Here is a 14,984-nt window from a genome sequence, read left to right as displayed (position 1 = left end):
TTAACTTTTTTTATATTTTAAGAGCACATAAAATGTACATGACATGATAAATGTCAACAGACATTTACAGTAATGTAAACAGATATTTTTGGTTATTAATTTTCTAAACTAGAAACAAAATAAACAATATGATAGAGAAAATAATAAATTACACACCAATAATGCAAAATTATACAAATTAAATGGTAGTCATTCCAACAAATACTAATTGACTAGGCAGGGATACACATTCATTGGTAGATTTGGTAGATATAAAGAACACTTACATACAGATCTCTACAGATCACCTCATAGAAACCAAACTATACTGGAAATATATCTTAAATATTAAAATTTAGTTTTAAAATATAATACCCATGAACTCAGCACACTTGAAGAATATAACATCTGCAAGTAAATCTGACAAAATGACTTATTATTAATCAAGATTAAGTAAAGATTATTAATCAATTATTAAGATTAGGTATTATAATTATTATATTTAAGATTATTAAGATTAGATAATATTAATCAAGATTATTAGTCAAGATTAAATAAATTTTCTATATTAATATTTCATGTTCTTAGAAAGTGAGTTGTATCAGATTAATTGAAAAAAAAATTAAACCACATTTCATCATGTTAATACAAAGAATAAGAAATAATAATAATAATACTTACATTCATATAAAATAAAATGATTGTAAAACAATAATTATAAAACTAGATCAATAAAACATTAATTTTTATATAATTTTTTTTTTTTTTAGTTGTTTGAATATACTCATTTTAAACTACTATAAATTTTAACAATTTGAAATGAAATTTCAAGCAATCACTGCCCAATGTTATTTAATGCTGTGTTCATTTAATCTATATATATAAAAACTAGCTGTACCCGCCACGCTTCCCTGTGGCACATTGTGGTTGCATGGATGAGAAATGAGAAACAAAACAAAGCATACGTTTCATAGAAGTTTAATTTTGCAATACTTGTGGATATACAATATTTTTTTTGTTTTTCCACTGTCTGCGTAGATATAAAGACTATCTGGTTTGCCGACTCGGGAACACCCACATACAGTTGTCCACGTGAGAAGCAATCCGCATCTAAATCTAAACCACACAATTCTAAAGATTGACCTTGAGCTTTATTGATTGTGATTGCAAATGCCAATCGAATTGGAAATTGCAATCTTTTAAATTGAAATGGTGTATCGGTCGGGATCATGGGTATTCGAGGAATGAGGACATCTTCACCTTTGAAAGGCACCATTAAAATCGTTGCTTCCACTACATTATTCATCAATTTCTTAACTGCAAGTCGCGTGCCGTTGCAGAGTTTTGGCTGATTAATATTCCGCAACAGGATAATTGGCATACCTATTTTCAATTTTAATATGTGTGGTGGCATTATCCCTGGCAGATCAAGTGAGTTTAAAAATTCCATTGGATAATTAACTACTTCATCTGCTTCCACAACGGTGTCTATCGACTTAAATGTAATTTCCTCACTTTGAATCCTGGATTGAATAACATTATTAAGTTGATAGACATCTTTATTCTTTGCGGCAAGGATAGCTCGTTCACTAAGCCAATCGTGATTTCTATGATTAATTAGAACATCAGGAAATACTTTTTCGATCAGTTCTTCTTTCGATGTTACTAAATTACAAAAATTATCAGGAAATGATATTCGTCTAGACGTCTCATCGACTGGCAGCTGTCCGTTTCCAACATCCAGTAACTGTCGTGAGAATACCTCAGCTGATGGATCATTCTGCAACTGGACACGCATATTCGTAGTCAACTGCAATGTACGTACGTGTCGCCACAGTGTTGAATATTTCAGGCAAGCATTTATTTCGTCTGCTGGTGTCGATCGAGAAATTACAGGCAATGTTTGCCTAAAATCTCCTGCGAGCAATATCAAAGCATTCCCGAATGGTTGAACGTTTCCACGCAAATCTCGTAACGATCGATCAAGAGCTTTAAGCGATTTATTAGGTGTCATCGTGCATTCATCCCAAACAATGAGTTTAGATTTTTGTAATACTTTTTCCATACAGAATGCTTTGGAAATATTGCACGTGGGAGTCTCGATGATTTGCATGTTTAATGGCAACTTCAGAGCTGAATGCGCAGTCCTTCCACCTGGTAACAATGTCGCAGCTATTCCAGATGAAGCAAGAGGCTATGTCATTTTTTGGTCGGACCGTTGCTAGAATCAATCTAATGAGGAATGTTTTCCCAGTTCCTCCTGGCACATCCAAGAAGAAGGTCCCCCCAACTCCGTCATTTATCATTTGCATTATGCGATCATAAATGTCTTTCTGTTCACGCATTAATTTGGGAATGTTTGATTGGACATATGACTGAAGATCACCAATGTTGTAACTCTGTTCACGGCGTAAATCCACATCAAATGAAGCAATCGCTGTTCGGGTGGGTTCTGGCATTCCCAATTGACCAAGAACTTTATTTGCAATAGCTAAGCACTTGTCTTCAATATTTATCAATGTTTCGTTGTAAATGCCTTCTGTAAATTCAGACAAAAGTGAATATTTAACCTAACAAAGGATTTTTTGGTCATTACGTAGGGATATTATTTTCTATGTATTTGGTTATTTCGACTTTTTTTGTTTGCTTAGTCTTAAGTCTATCTAGGCTATAAGAAAGTTGGGTGTTTTAATTTATGTACTGTAAGTCATCTTTCTTGATGGCTTTTCTTTTTGGTGTTTTTTTTTTTTTTTTTTTAATAAAATACAGATGTTTTAGCTGTTAAATATAATTCAAAGAAATTTGGCCGCTGTCAAACGACAGGCGATTGATAGATTATACAAACTGGTGTGTAATATTTATGAAAAAGGGGAATTTCCGTCAGACTTCAAAAAAAGTGTTATAGTAATGATACCAAAGAAATCAGGGGCAGATAAATGTGAAGAATACAGAACAATTAGTTTAACTAGTCATGCATCAAAAATCTTAACTAGAATTCTATACAGAAGAATTGATAGGAGAGTGGAGGAAGTGTTAGGAGAAGACCAATTTGGTTTCAGGAAAAGTATAGGGACAAGGGAAGCAATTTTAGGCCTCAGATTAATAGTAGAAGGAAGATTAAAGAAAAACAAACCAACATACTTGGCGTTTATAGACCTAGAAAAGGCATTCGATAACGTAGACTGGAATAAAATGTTCAGCATTTTAAAAAAATTAGGGTTCAAATACAGAGATAGAAGAACAATTGCTAACATGTACAGGAACCAAACAGCAACAGTAGCAATTGAAGAACATAAGAAAGAAGCCATAATAAGAAAGGGAGTCCGACAAGGATGTTCTCTATCTCCGTTACTTTTTAATCTTTACATGGAACTAGCAGTTAATGATGTTAAAGAACAATTTAGATTCGGAGTAACAGTACAAGGTGAAAAGATAAAGATGCTACGATTTGCTGATGATATAGTAATTCTAGCCGAGAATAAAAAGGATTTAGAAGAAACAATGAACGGCATAGATGAAGTCCTACGCAAGAACTATCGCATGAAAATAAACAAGAACAAAACAAAAGTAATGAAATGTAGTAGAAATAACAAAGATGGACCACTGAATGTGAAAATAGGAGGAGAAAAGATTATGGAGGTAGAAGAATTTTGTTATTTGGGAAGTAGAATTACTAAAGATGGACGAAGCAGGAGCGATATAAAATGCCGAATAGCACAAGCTAAACGAGCCTTCAGTAAGAAATATAAGTTGTTTACATCAAAAATTAATTTAAATGTCAGGAAAAGATTTTTGAAAGTGTATGTTTGGAGTGTCGCTTTATATGGAAGTGAAACTTGGACAATCGGAGTATCTGAGAAGAAAAGGTTAGAAGCTTTTGAAATGTGGTGCTATAGGAGAATGTTAAAAATCAGATGGGTGGATAAAGTGACAAATGAGGAGGTATTGCGGCAAATAGATGAAGAAAGAAGCATTTGGAAAAATATAGTTAAAAGAAGAGACAGACTTATAGGCCACATACTAAGGCATCCTGGAATAGTCGCTTTAATTTTGGAAGGACAGGTAGAAGGGAAAAATTGTGTAGGCAGGCCACGTTTGGAATATGTAAAACAAATTGTTAGGGATGTAGGATGTAGAGGGTATACTGAAATGAAACGACTAGCACTAGATAGGGAATCTTGGAGAGCTGCATCAAACCAGTCAAATGACTGAAGACAAAAAAAAAAAAAAAAATACTCAAATCTAGCAATAGCGAAGCATTGCCAGGTCTGCTAGTTCAGTATAAAAAGTAATTAGTAATGGAAAGGCAACTCAGTATCTGCATATGATAAAGAAAAAAATTAGACTCATTAACCTTGATATTCACATTTTCATATCCCATTCCAAAGAAGATAATTATATATATTGCATGTTCATTCATTTAAACTGTGCATACAGTTAAACAAGTTAATCAAAACTGTTTGGATAATATCTCTCTAATGGATGTACTAATAGTGATCAAGAGATTGTGCGTTACAGTTTTTGTTGAAAATTATTCTACTATACAAAAATATTTTTTATATCATATATATTACTAGTTTGCATGTTGAAAATTATTAGCATATATATATATATATACATATATATTAGTATTTTATATGTAGCCTATGAGGAAGGTTGGTTTTTCTGCTATTTAGCAGAAAAAAATTTGATGGGTTTTATTCGTATTACATCACACAACTAATGAACTCAAACTGTGTAATTAATAACTTATTATGGTAAATAAAACATAATATTCACTAAAATGTTTATATTATTACATATTTCTTTTACTATTCTTTTTTTTGCTTTAACCTTCGGGACCACCGTTAGATATAACTTCAGAGGATGAGATAAATGAGAATTTTTGTAGTGTGTGAAAATGCCATGCCTGACTGGGATTTGAACCCAGGACCTCCAGATGAAAGGCTGAAATGCTCAGGCATGGAATTTTCACACACGCTACAAATCATTCATCTCATCCTCTGAAGCAATATTAATATATATATAAATATATTTTCACTCACATTAGAAATGTATTTATTTTAAATCAATGTTATGTGATAAGATTTATGAAATCAAAACGATTAAGAATAAACATCAAATTGAGAACTCATGTATTGAAGAACATGCATAATTTTTTTTTTAATTTATTTTATTTTAAATAATTTTTTTTTTTTTTTTACTAGATATTAATAAACACCTGATGTTATTTTATACATTTTATAAATATTTATAAGTTTCACATAATATTAAATGTAATTCTACCAACAATTAATTTTCATACTTCATTTTAAGTGCTTTTATTAGATGAATTGAAAATAATTTTTTTTTTTAGTTTCAAAATCAGTCTATTTCTATCATTAGTTATTTCTCTATCATTTTTAATAATAACTCACCTTACTAATTCTATAATATTTAGATAGATTCAAAAGAATTTTCATTAGTTATGGACAGCTACCATAAGTTTCATTTCTATCTAATTTCTTAATTTGTCTCAAATGAACCCAGTAAATCATCCGTTGCAACTAAGACAAATTTTGAACCCATTTTATAGAAGTTATTGTATTTGTGCAAAAGAAACATAAACAAATATCATACTGGTAAAATAAAGGTGCTCATATGTTATGAGCATAAAATTAATACATTTTTTAAATGTATTTTTTTAGGCAAAAAAATCAAAATGTTCTTACTGTGTATGGACTTATATAAAAGAGTTTGGAGAAATAACAACTTTGCATGGAATAGTACATTTGGTTTCGGATAAATTACACTGGACAGAAATGTGAGTAACATTATTTATATTAATTGCACCAACAAATACATTCACATTTTTTAGCACTAGATTTTATAAAAATAAAAAAAATATATATACAAAGTGTTTTTAAAATGGTTGGCTGGCTGTACTTTTTGGGATTCTACTTGTAAAACTAAACAAAAAATACTCTTAGGAAAAATGACAATTTCTCCTTCATTCTCCCTGTGTCTGCCATTTTGTTATTTTTAAATATAAATTTATATCTCAAGTTTAGATAGAGGAATCACATTAATATTTTGTACACGCCTTGGTAATAAAGTTTTAAAATCAGTAAAAAATCAGGACTTAAATACTATCGCAAATTACAAATTGGCGGCCATTTTTATTTTTCAATCCGTTATACCTCCATAAATATAAGTTTTATCAAATATATGTTTTCCTAAAATATTAAGTCTTTTATTTTGAACAAAACGACATTTTATTTTTTTAAATCGGTTGACAAATATCCGAGTTATGGCAGAAAATTGATGTTGTAATTTTGTGTCTGTTTTCATGCTCTCCACTTTAAGTTTAATTTGATTAATAATTAATTGTTTTTATTTATTGTTAATTCTAATATTGTAAATTAGTATCAAATTAAGTAATAATTTTCTCACACCAAATTAAATTCTACTTAAAGGATGAGTTTTTTTTGTTAATTCTTTGTTTACCCCGTCTCCCAGAGCCAAACCCGCAATTAAGCATAAATACAACTACAGGGGGGTGCCATCACCTCAAACTATCTTGGCAGAACTCAAGATCCACTCAGGACCTGGTCTTTCGATTAGTCGCCATGTCTCAAATGAGAGGATTTGAAGGGACCACCTCCCACCAGGACTCCGGTCTTTACGCCTCCCCTCTAGTGAGGAACCCCTGAGGGGCCCACCAGGACCATGGTCATACATTTCTCCCCGCCTTGCCACTAATGGAAACCTCCAAAGGGATCCCCCACCGGAACTATGGCCTTATTTACCCCCCCCCCCACATGGCCCTGCCAAGAGTCCCTGTCCACTCATCGGTGATGATGGCAGAGTGTCCCACCCCTCCTGGACAAGGCTATCCTGTGCCGGAGTCACCACAATTCTATGTTCCACAGTGAGTACACCTTACTTCCGGTGTAAACTTCTGCAACCTCATCCCCCAAAGCACATTAATTATTCTTTTCCAGAAAAATGTGTCCATTCTAAATGAATTTTTAACTCTGTTATTTCTTTACAGATTTGTATGGGCTGTTGCTGTTTCTTTATCTATTGCAGCATCTACAATTTTAATTTATAACAGTTGGTACCGTTATTATACAAATCCAACTGTAATATCTCTTCAGAAGGATTATAGAACATGGGAATTACCTTTTCCGGCTGCCACAGTGTGCTTTACTGATAAGTTAAATGATACTCTAGCTACAAATTTTATTAAAAAGTATGTAAATCAGTTATATATTTTTAATTTTACGATGTTTTAACTTGTCTATGTTGTTAATATTTTAATTATTTTACTTGTTCAATGAAATCCTCTTTCTTCTGTTGAAAAAGAACAGAAAGCTCTCCATTGTTATCTATCATTTTGCGAGATGTAACTTATTAAATTCCATTCCCTTTACCTGAATTGACCATATCCCAAAAATCATTCATATTAATTATTTATCCTAAAATCCAATGTGGTTAGGTTTTTTCTTTTAACTAGGATTTAAGATGTATAGGGTACCAGCCTATAGAATCCACCCATGAAAAAAGGGGCAGCCTGTTTGAATGATTGTGCTCCCTCCTAAGTACCTCTAATTCAGGTGTCAGATCTAGACTTCCTAAGATAAGATTTGACCTTCATCATGTTGCAATAATAATACTGTGGATAAAACACACTGTCTTGCTGGGTTTGGATGAAGATTCATTTGTTATTCATAGTAGCTTTGTATGAAAATTCAAGAATATTATTTGGCAAACTTAGGATAAAAAATACTACGTACAAGTATTCCTGTATTTCAGAATCATCAGCTCACAATCAGTAGAGTTCCTTTATATTACTTCTCTGCATTCATGTTTTAAATTTTATCAGAACATATATTTCTCACTTTTGTATTTTTTGTAAACAGGTTCTTTCTATACAGGTAACACTTATAAAAAATTAAAAAAGGTAAAATAAAAAATGTTTAAAAATTAGTAAGTTACTTTTTAGAAAAAAAACTCTTCTGTAGATTAAACAAGAGTTTTTTTCATCAATTCTTCTTTAAACTTCAACTTTTTAAGCCAGCATTACGGATTATTATGATGCTAGTAGTTATTGTATTTTGGCAAACTTCAAAATTTAAAGATTCTCAATAAGAGCTAATTATAATTATTTACTAATCTTCAACTATAGGTTGTTTTTTTTTTATAATTATTACAGTAGAAGTTTGATCAATTCATCAATTTAATGATCACTTCTGATGTTTTATATGCATTTATAATTCTCTTTCAAAATATACATCAGATCAAACAAAAAGTAGTGAAATAGTTTTAGAAAAATCTTGAAATTTTGAATACCTGCATGTAATGTTATACATTTTGCAGTCTGTCTTATTAATTAAGCAATTCAGTGATATGATGATTTAAAAATAACTAAATATTAAACAATTTGCCTTCAAATTAATTGAAATTTTCTTCCAAAGGCCTTTTGCAGCTAATTATCAGATCCTTTGCAGTGGATTAGTATACTCGTTCATCATGCAGAATAACCATTTTTTACAGAGAACCAAGCGGAATTGCTTAGATAAAATTCATTCAATATGATTTTGAATAATTTTTAATATATTTCTTTTATTTTCCAGAAAATGGAATAATGAAAATGAAAAATCTGATTATTACAAAGATTTTCTCAGTAGTATTGCTAATGCAAAATATGGAACATTGCATAATTTCTTCAAATATAAAAATGATAAAAGTTTTCAAAATCTGGATTTAGCAGACATAGCACATCAGGTAGTTTTACACATTTATATAATGATCTAATATTCAAGAATTGTTTTTGGAAAGAAATAATGGATCACTTGGGCACCGAAAAAAGTTCAGACTATTTTCATCAAACTAAAACATTTCTTCATATTTAAGTTTGTAAATTATAAATTTGACCTTTTATTTTAGTATAATTTTTTGTTCTATCAGAATAGTTGCATTTCTTATGGAATATAAAATACCTTGTGTTTCAAAATGAATATCATGGTTTTAAAACTATGTAATATTTCTGAAGTTTCATGTACATTGATTAATTATACATGAAATGAAAGAACAACTCAAGCAACTGTAGCTGTGTGCAAGTTCATAACTGTTTCCCCTACCTTCCGCTTGAAAGTGTTAGTAGCAAAGATGGCAACCCCTCAACAGAAAGCATTCTGTGTGTTGCAGTTTCCAAATGGTGAATCTGTAATCATTGTTCTAAATGTGTTCCGTTTGAAGTTGTGATCTCCTGAGTGACAATAATATTCATAGATGGTATGAACAATTTGAAACCATTGGTTGCATTTGTAAAAGGAAGAGTACAAGGCGACCAAGTGTATCCAAAAATATTAAACATGTAAGAGTCTTTTGTATATAGTCCTAGGAAATCCTATGCCATACTAAAATCCTATGCAATATGAACCACAGAACTTTATTTGGGAAGAAGATGGTGCACCTCTTCACTGATATAACACTGTACGTGATTGGTTGAATGAAATTCTTCCTGACCGCTGGATTGGTCGCTGGGACCATATGAAGGTCTTGTTTGCCATGGCCTCCATGTTGGCCTGATTTGACCCCGTGCAATTCATAAACATGAATGTTTATGGGTTAACAATCTTATGAGGTTGATTTTTTAAATTTAGAAACCTGTAGCTGTTCTTGGGCAACTTATTTTTAGTGGGGGATAATTTTTTTAGCTGGCTATATCTTAACTGTCAGTTCAAACTTGCTTCTATTTTTATTAGTCTTTTTATTCATTCCTTTTTCTTTAGTCTGATTTGATTGTATTTTGATAAAGGTATTCCAAAACACAATCAGATATTTACATATACTTACTGAGTATTAGTTTATTTGAGGTTTTCAAATCACAAAATCAAAATATGAAACACTTTCAAATTCCACTCTCTACAGTTATGCAGAAACAAAATATAAATTACCTAATAATTCTGATGAATTAATAAACAAATGAAGTAAGAGGTTTTATGTACTTTAACATATACTAAATTTTCCTATCTCTTCAATTTTATTTCATCCTTTATTCCTTTACCTTACTCATTCATCTGTTCCTTGGTCTACCTCTTGATTTTTTCTTTTATTCTGAATCTGAAATATTAATATAAGTACTCTTTCTTTAATCTATCTAATCACCTTCTTTCCATACTATATGGCAAACGAACATTTCTTTCTTCAAATAGTTGGGCAAATACCTAAATCAACATGCTCATAATACCTTTTTATAAAAGGTATAGATAGTGCTACATTTTATTTCTATCTTCTTCCTAATTCTGGATTATGACATAATCTCTTTTTATTTTACTTAATATAATTACTAATAATCATCATCTCACTAGTTTCTCTTTTATTTTCATCCACTCAAATTTTTATTGTCTGAACTTCATATAAGAACTGAGACAAAATACAAAGTGAAACAGAAAATCATTTTAATTGATGGTTTAACATTAACTTACTTCACACGATTTCTCACGTTCTGATAAAAAAAAACTTTAAGTCAGTTTCAATCTTCTACTGATTTCATACCTCAGCATTCATTTCATCTTGAAGTATTTTTCATTGCAAGTAATCCTACTGTGGGAATCACAGTTCAGATTGATATTTCTGTGTGACTCATTTCAAGGGAATAAGGTTGCTCCTTTAGAAACCTGTAGCTGTTCTTGGGCAACTTACTTTTTGGGGAGAGGCTAATTTTTTTAGCTGGATATATCTTAACTGTCAATTCAAACTTGCTTGTCAATAATTTGCATCTACAGTCTGAATGAAATACACTTATCTCCTGAGGGGTTTTGGGCAGGTTAGATAGTATATGTTTCTTCTGACACAACCTTGACCTTGACACAGCCAAAAATTAATAACCACGGTTTCATTTATCAAAGGTAATGTGACGTCACAACTATCCTAACATAACCCATGTGGTCAGCTACGACAACGCACTAATACGTTACTGGCACCGCAACAAAAGCGAAAAATCGAAACGACCTGCTTTGTGGCGGGTGATAAATTGCAACAAATATACAGTACCTTTCATCAGCTGGAATTCCAGCTGATTTACCGGCGACCTTTACACCTTTACCTTTACACATTTACCGGCGACGATTGGAGAAACTTATGTTTGTCACGGTATTGCACCAGGCACTGTACTAAAAGCGAAAGATCGAAAAGAAACGCTTCGTGGCGGGCGGCAAGTTACAATGAATATGCACGATCGCATAAATACCAGAAATCACTAAATCTAATTCATTTGTTCCCTTTGAATTCACTTTACACAAAATATTTTGGTCGCTGGAATTCCAGTTATCAAATTTATCAGCAAAATATTCAATTATTTTTTTAGATTCTTTATGGTGCGACGGGCGTACGGTTGCCGCTATGTTGTGTGCGTATTTAGCGAAAGATCGGATCGGTACGTTTTACGGTGGTGGTTGGCATACAGCGACAACAGATCACACGAATTTATACTAATCGACTAATACCGTATTAGATATATGTTTAGTTTAGAGCTAATAGTAGTGATTTCAAACGCTAACAAATCCAAACTGGTAACAATTGTAATAGAAAATGAATATTTCGATTGTGCAATGGTGTTCAATTTCACCGATTTATCTAATAAACATTTAATATCCGCAAAGATTTTTCAAGTTCGCCGACTGCCAAATAGTAAAATATCTGCGAATTTTTTGCGGAGAAGATGGTATTTCGATTCTAAGAGGTTGATCTACACCCGTATGCATACGAATTGATACTAATCGATTAATACCGTACTATAAATGTTTAGGTCATAGCCAATAGCAGTAGTTTATTAGTAGAGGATAATGGTATTGAGCTTTTGTAATACATTTCGTCACAGAACTAGATCAAATCCCCGCGGGACGAATACTGTGCGATATTTGTAGAGGGCTTAAGATTATACATATCAGATCAACTAAAGTACAGAGTTATCATAAAAGATTAGTGCGGTTTCAGTAATTCATAGGAAGATTGTAGGGAAAGTTCTAGGTGTTTCATTGGTATCCCTATATATAAATACCTATATATAAATACACTACAGCTTGGCAAATTCAATCTTCATTGGTAATCTTCAATAATATTAATTAACTTATAAATGAACAATAAATGAAAATATATTTTGGAGTTTTCTTCATTACATTGAAATTGGGTTCGTAATTTAGTTAACACCACTATCTATATAATATTGTAACAAGACCGGTATAGCGGGCCTGAATAACGGATTCCTACCAATTATTATGAAAGTAAATTTAATATAATAATTGGGATAATCCAGAAAGGTACAAAAAGGAGAACTCTTTTTGTAAAGAATAGGTCCGTTTTGCAATAATCTTTTGTTTTACTGCCTGGTAACACACAATGCACACCTATTGCACGGTGAGAAGAGACCAAGCTTGAAATTCATGGGAACAAAGCCTCGGTCGACTCTTCTCACACTTCGACTTGGGTCCAGTCCTACAGGTAAAGAGGCTAATAGTATAAAAACCCCAGTAAGACCAGCTAAAAATCAGTTCGGCGGAGTTCTGCAAGGCGTTACGACGTCGTTCCCGCAAGGACAGTTCTGCGAGGAGAGGCTGCGAGTTGTGTGGAGTCGCTTGGGTTCAGCGGAGTTCTGCGAGCCAGGCCAGGCCTCCGCTATCTCTTGCCCTAAAATGAAAAAAACCCAAAAAATTACCCCCCCCCCCCCCCAAAATGAAAATATGACACTTCGCCAGGTTAAAAACCGTTTTTCGCCATTTCCGACCTATGACCCAAAATACTCTATCAAAAAAAAAACAATTAAACGCCTAAAAACGGCAAGATTTTGGAGGCAAAAATTTTTGGGGGCCGTAATTTTTGGGGTTTTTAGAATTTGGGGTCAAGAGATGGCGGTGGCCCGGATCGGTGGAGATCCTGAATGGTTTTGGTCTAGGATGAACAGGAAGTCACAAAAATTAATAAAAGTGATCCTCCTTATAATTGTCTCAGTAGAATATATTTCGTGTTCTAGACATCGTCGATACGCCGACTCGCCGCATAACCCTTTAGCTCGCGTATCCTGCATGTTTCAGTGGCTGGGAATTCAACCTGTGCCTACGAGCCTCCCTCGACCAGCAGGAGACCACCAGCAGCCTGGTTGTTGTGTTCCATGCGAGTTCTGAACTATTTTAAGGCGTCTAATCCGAAAGCAGTTTGTTTACTGATTTCTCTTCGTGTAAGGCTAAAGAATAATAGTATATGTTCATCGTTTGTGCAAATGCCGCCAGTTTGGATACACAGCTGAAAGGTGTAAACATCTGGAGGTAGTGTGAGACTACTAATCGATCCATAGAACGATTAAATGAAGAAATGACAAATCTTGATGTAAACATTAAAAAATATATAAAGGATGAAAAAGTGAAACTTGCAGATGCAACTGTTGAATTTATGAAATATTCCCTCAAACCTCTTAAAGAAAAAATTGCCTAGTATATAGACGAAGATAAACTAATTGCTTAGTATAAACGGTCGCATTACAGAAGATCTCATCGCGAACCAAATTAAATCCATTGTCGGGGCAATGATTCGAGAAAATGAAATGACTAAATTAAAAATACAATTGAAATTAAATCTTTTTTATATATATAGACATAAAGATAAAAGGCGAGACAGACAAAAAGACCAAGATTAAGACAAAAGGTCGTGGTATTATTTATTCTATGGGGAATAAAGCTGTAGATTTATTACCAGTTGAAGTGCATTTACCAGGTTACAATTATTGTGGTCCTGGCACGAAATTGGATAAAAGGTTAAAACGCGGAGATAAAGGCGTTAATAAGTTTGATGATGCCTGTAAATTGCACGATATTGCCTATTCGAAATATTCAGACACCAAAACCAGAGCCCAAGCCGACAAAGCACTGGCTGAAAGAGCTTGGGAATGTGTAATTGCGCCGGATAGTAGTTTGACTGAAAGAGCGGCTGCCTATGCTGTAATAAACACGATGAAGTTAAAATCTAAATTCGGCGGTGGATTAAAATGAAAGAAAAGTGGTGGAAGAGTAAAATTAAGGAAAAGTGGCGGTACAGTAAAAAAAAAATAATCGATTCACTACCGAGGCGTGCTTTATATGACGATGAATTGAAAGAGTATGCAAAACGATTGAAAATTTCACATTTCAGAGGTGTTTTTATGTTGGACGCTTTACCAAAAAAGACTGGAAAAAATGAATGTCCTATAGTCAATTTGGACACTTCAAAAGGACGTGGTACACATTGGGTTTGCTTTAGAAAAGTCGATAATAATGTAGACTATTTTGATGGTATAGGAAACATACACCCGCCGCCAAAATTGATGAATTATTTTGGAAAATCTAATGTAACGTACAATTACAACAGATATCAAGCTGATGATGATGTAATTTGCGGTCGATTGTGTTAAGAGTTTTTATCCGAATAAATTTAACATTTTAATTTTTATTTTTCTCATTTTAGACAATTTCGTGTTTGTTGTCGATTGATGGAAACGATTAGTTGATTAAAAAAACATTTTTTCCTCCAATAGACCTTTCAAAACGCCATTATGAATTGGCTTAAAATGGTTGATGACGGCCAACACGATTCCAAATGTTGAAGAAAACAAAAGTAATAAATTGTGTTTTGCGTTCGACAAGGACGTTAAAAAAGATGAAAATAACAATTATGAATTTACAAAGAAAAATTACATAACAATACCGACGGGTAGTTATGAAATTGAAAATGTTTTGAATATATACAAAATGAAATGAAGAAAATTAAAAAAATCAGTCACATTAAAGGCGAATAGCAATACGTTACAATGTGAATTTAAAAGCACCGTGTGGATAGATTTTTCAGATCCAGATTCAAGTATTGGCAGTCTGTTGGGTTATGGGGCGAGAATTCTCAAACCAAATCAAACACATCATTCAGATCGAATAATAAATATCGCTCCTGTAAATGTAATACGTGTAAAATGCAATATTATTTCGGGCGGATAT

At 32.6% G+C, this 14,984-nt stretch overlaps 1 protein-coding gene across 1 annotated transcript in view; it reads left to right on the top strand.

Moving 5' to 3' along the window:
- The first annotated feature begins 4,629 nt into the window (after positions 1–4,629).
- The window catches only part of LOC142326884 (pickpocket protein 19-like), a 36,905-nt gene continuing 26,550 nt past the window's right edge, over positions 4,630–14,984 (top strand). Inside the window, exons 1-5 of the mRNA XM_075369617.1 lie at positions 4,630–4,736; positions 5,667–5,782; positions 7,013–7,213; positions 7,847–7,898; positions 8,617–8,748. Coding sequence (XP_075225732.1) covers positions 4,734–4,736; positions 5,667–5,782; positions 7,013–7,213; positions 7,847–7,898; positions 8,617–8,748 — 504 coding nt within the window. The 5' untranslated portion in view covers positions 4,630–4,733. The remainder of the gene's footprint in view (positions 4,737–5,666; positions 5,783–7,012; positions 7,214–7,846; positions 7,899–8,616; positions 8,749–14,984) is intronic.

This window comes from Lycorma delicatula, chromosome 6 (assembly GCF_047948215.1).
Source record: "Lycorma delicatula isolate Av1 chromosome 6, ASM4794821v1, whole genome shotgun sequence".
Taxonomy (NCBI): Eukaryota; Metazoa; Arthropoda; class Insecta; order Hemiptera; family Fulgoridae; genus Lycorma; species Lycorma delicatula.
Note: the sequence above shows the minus strand (reverse complement) of the source record. Positions and strands in the feature narration are given on the sequence as shown.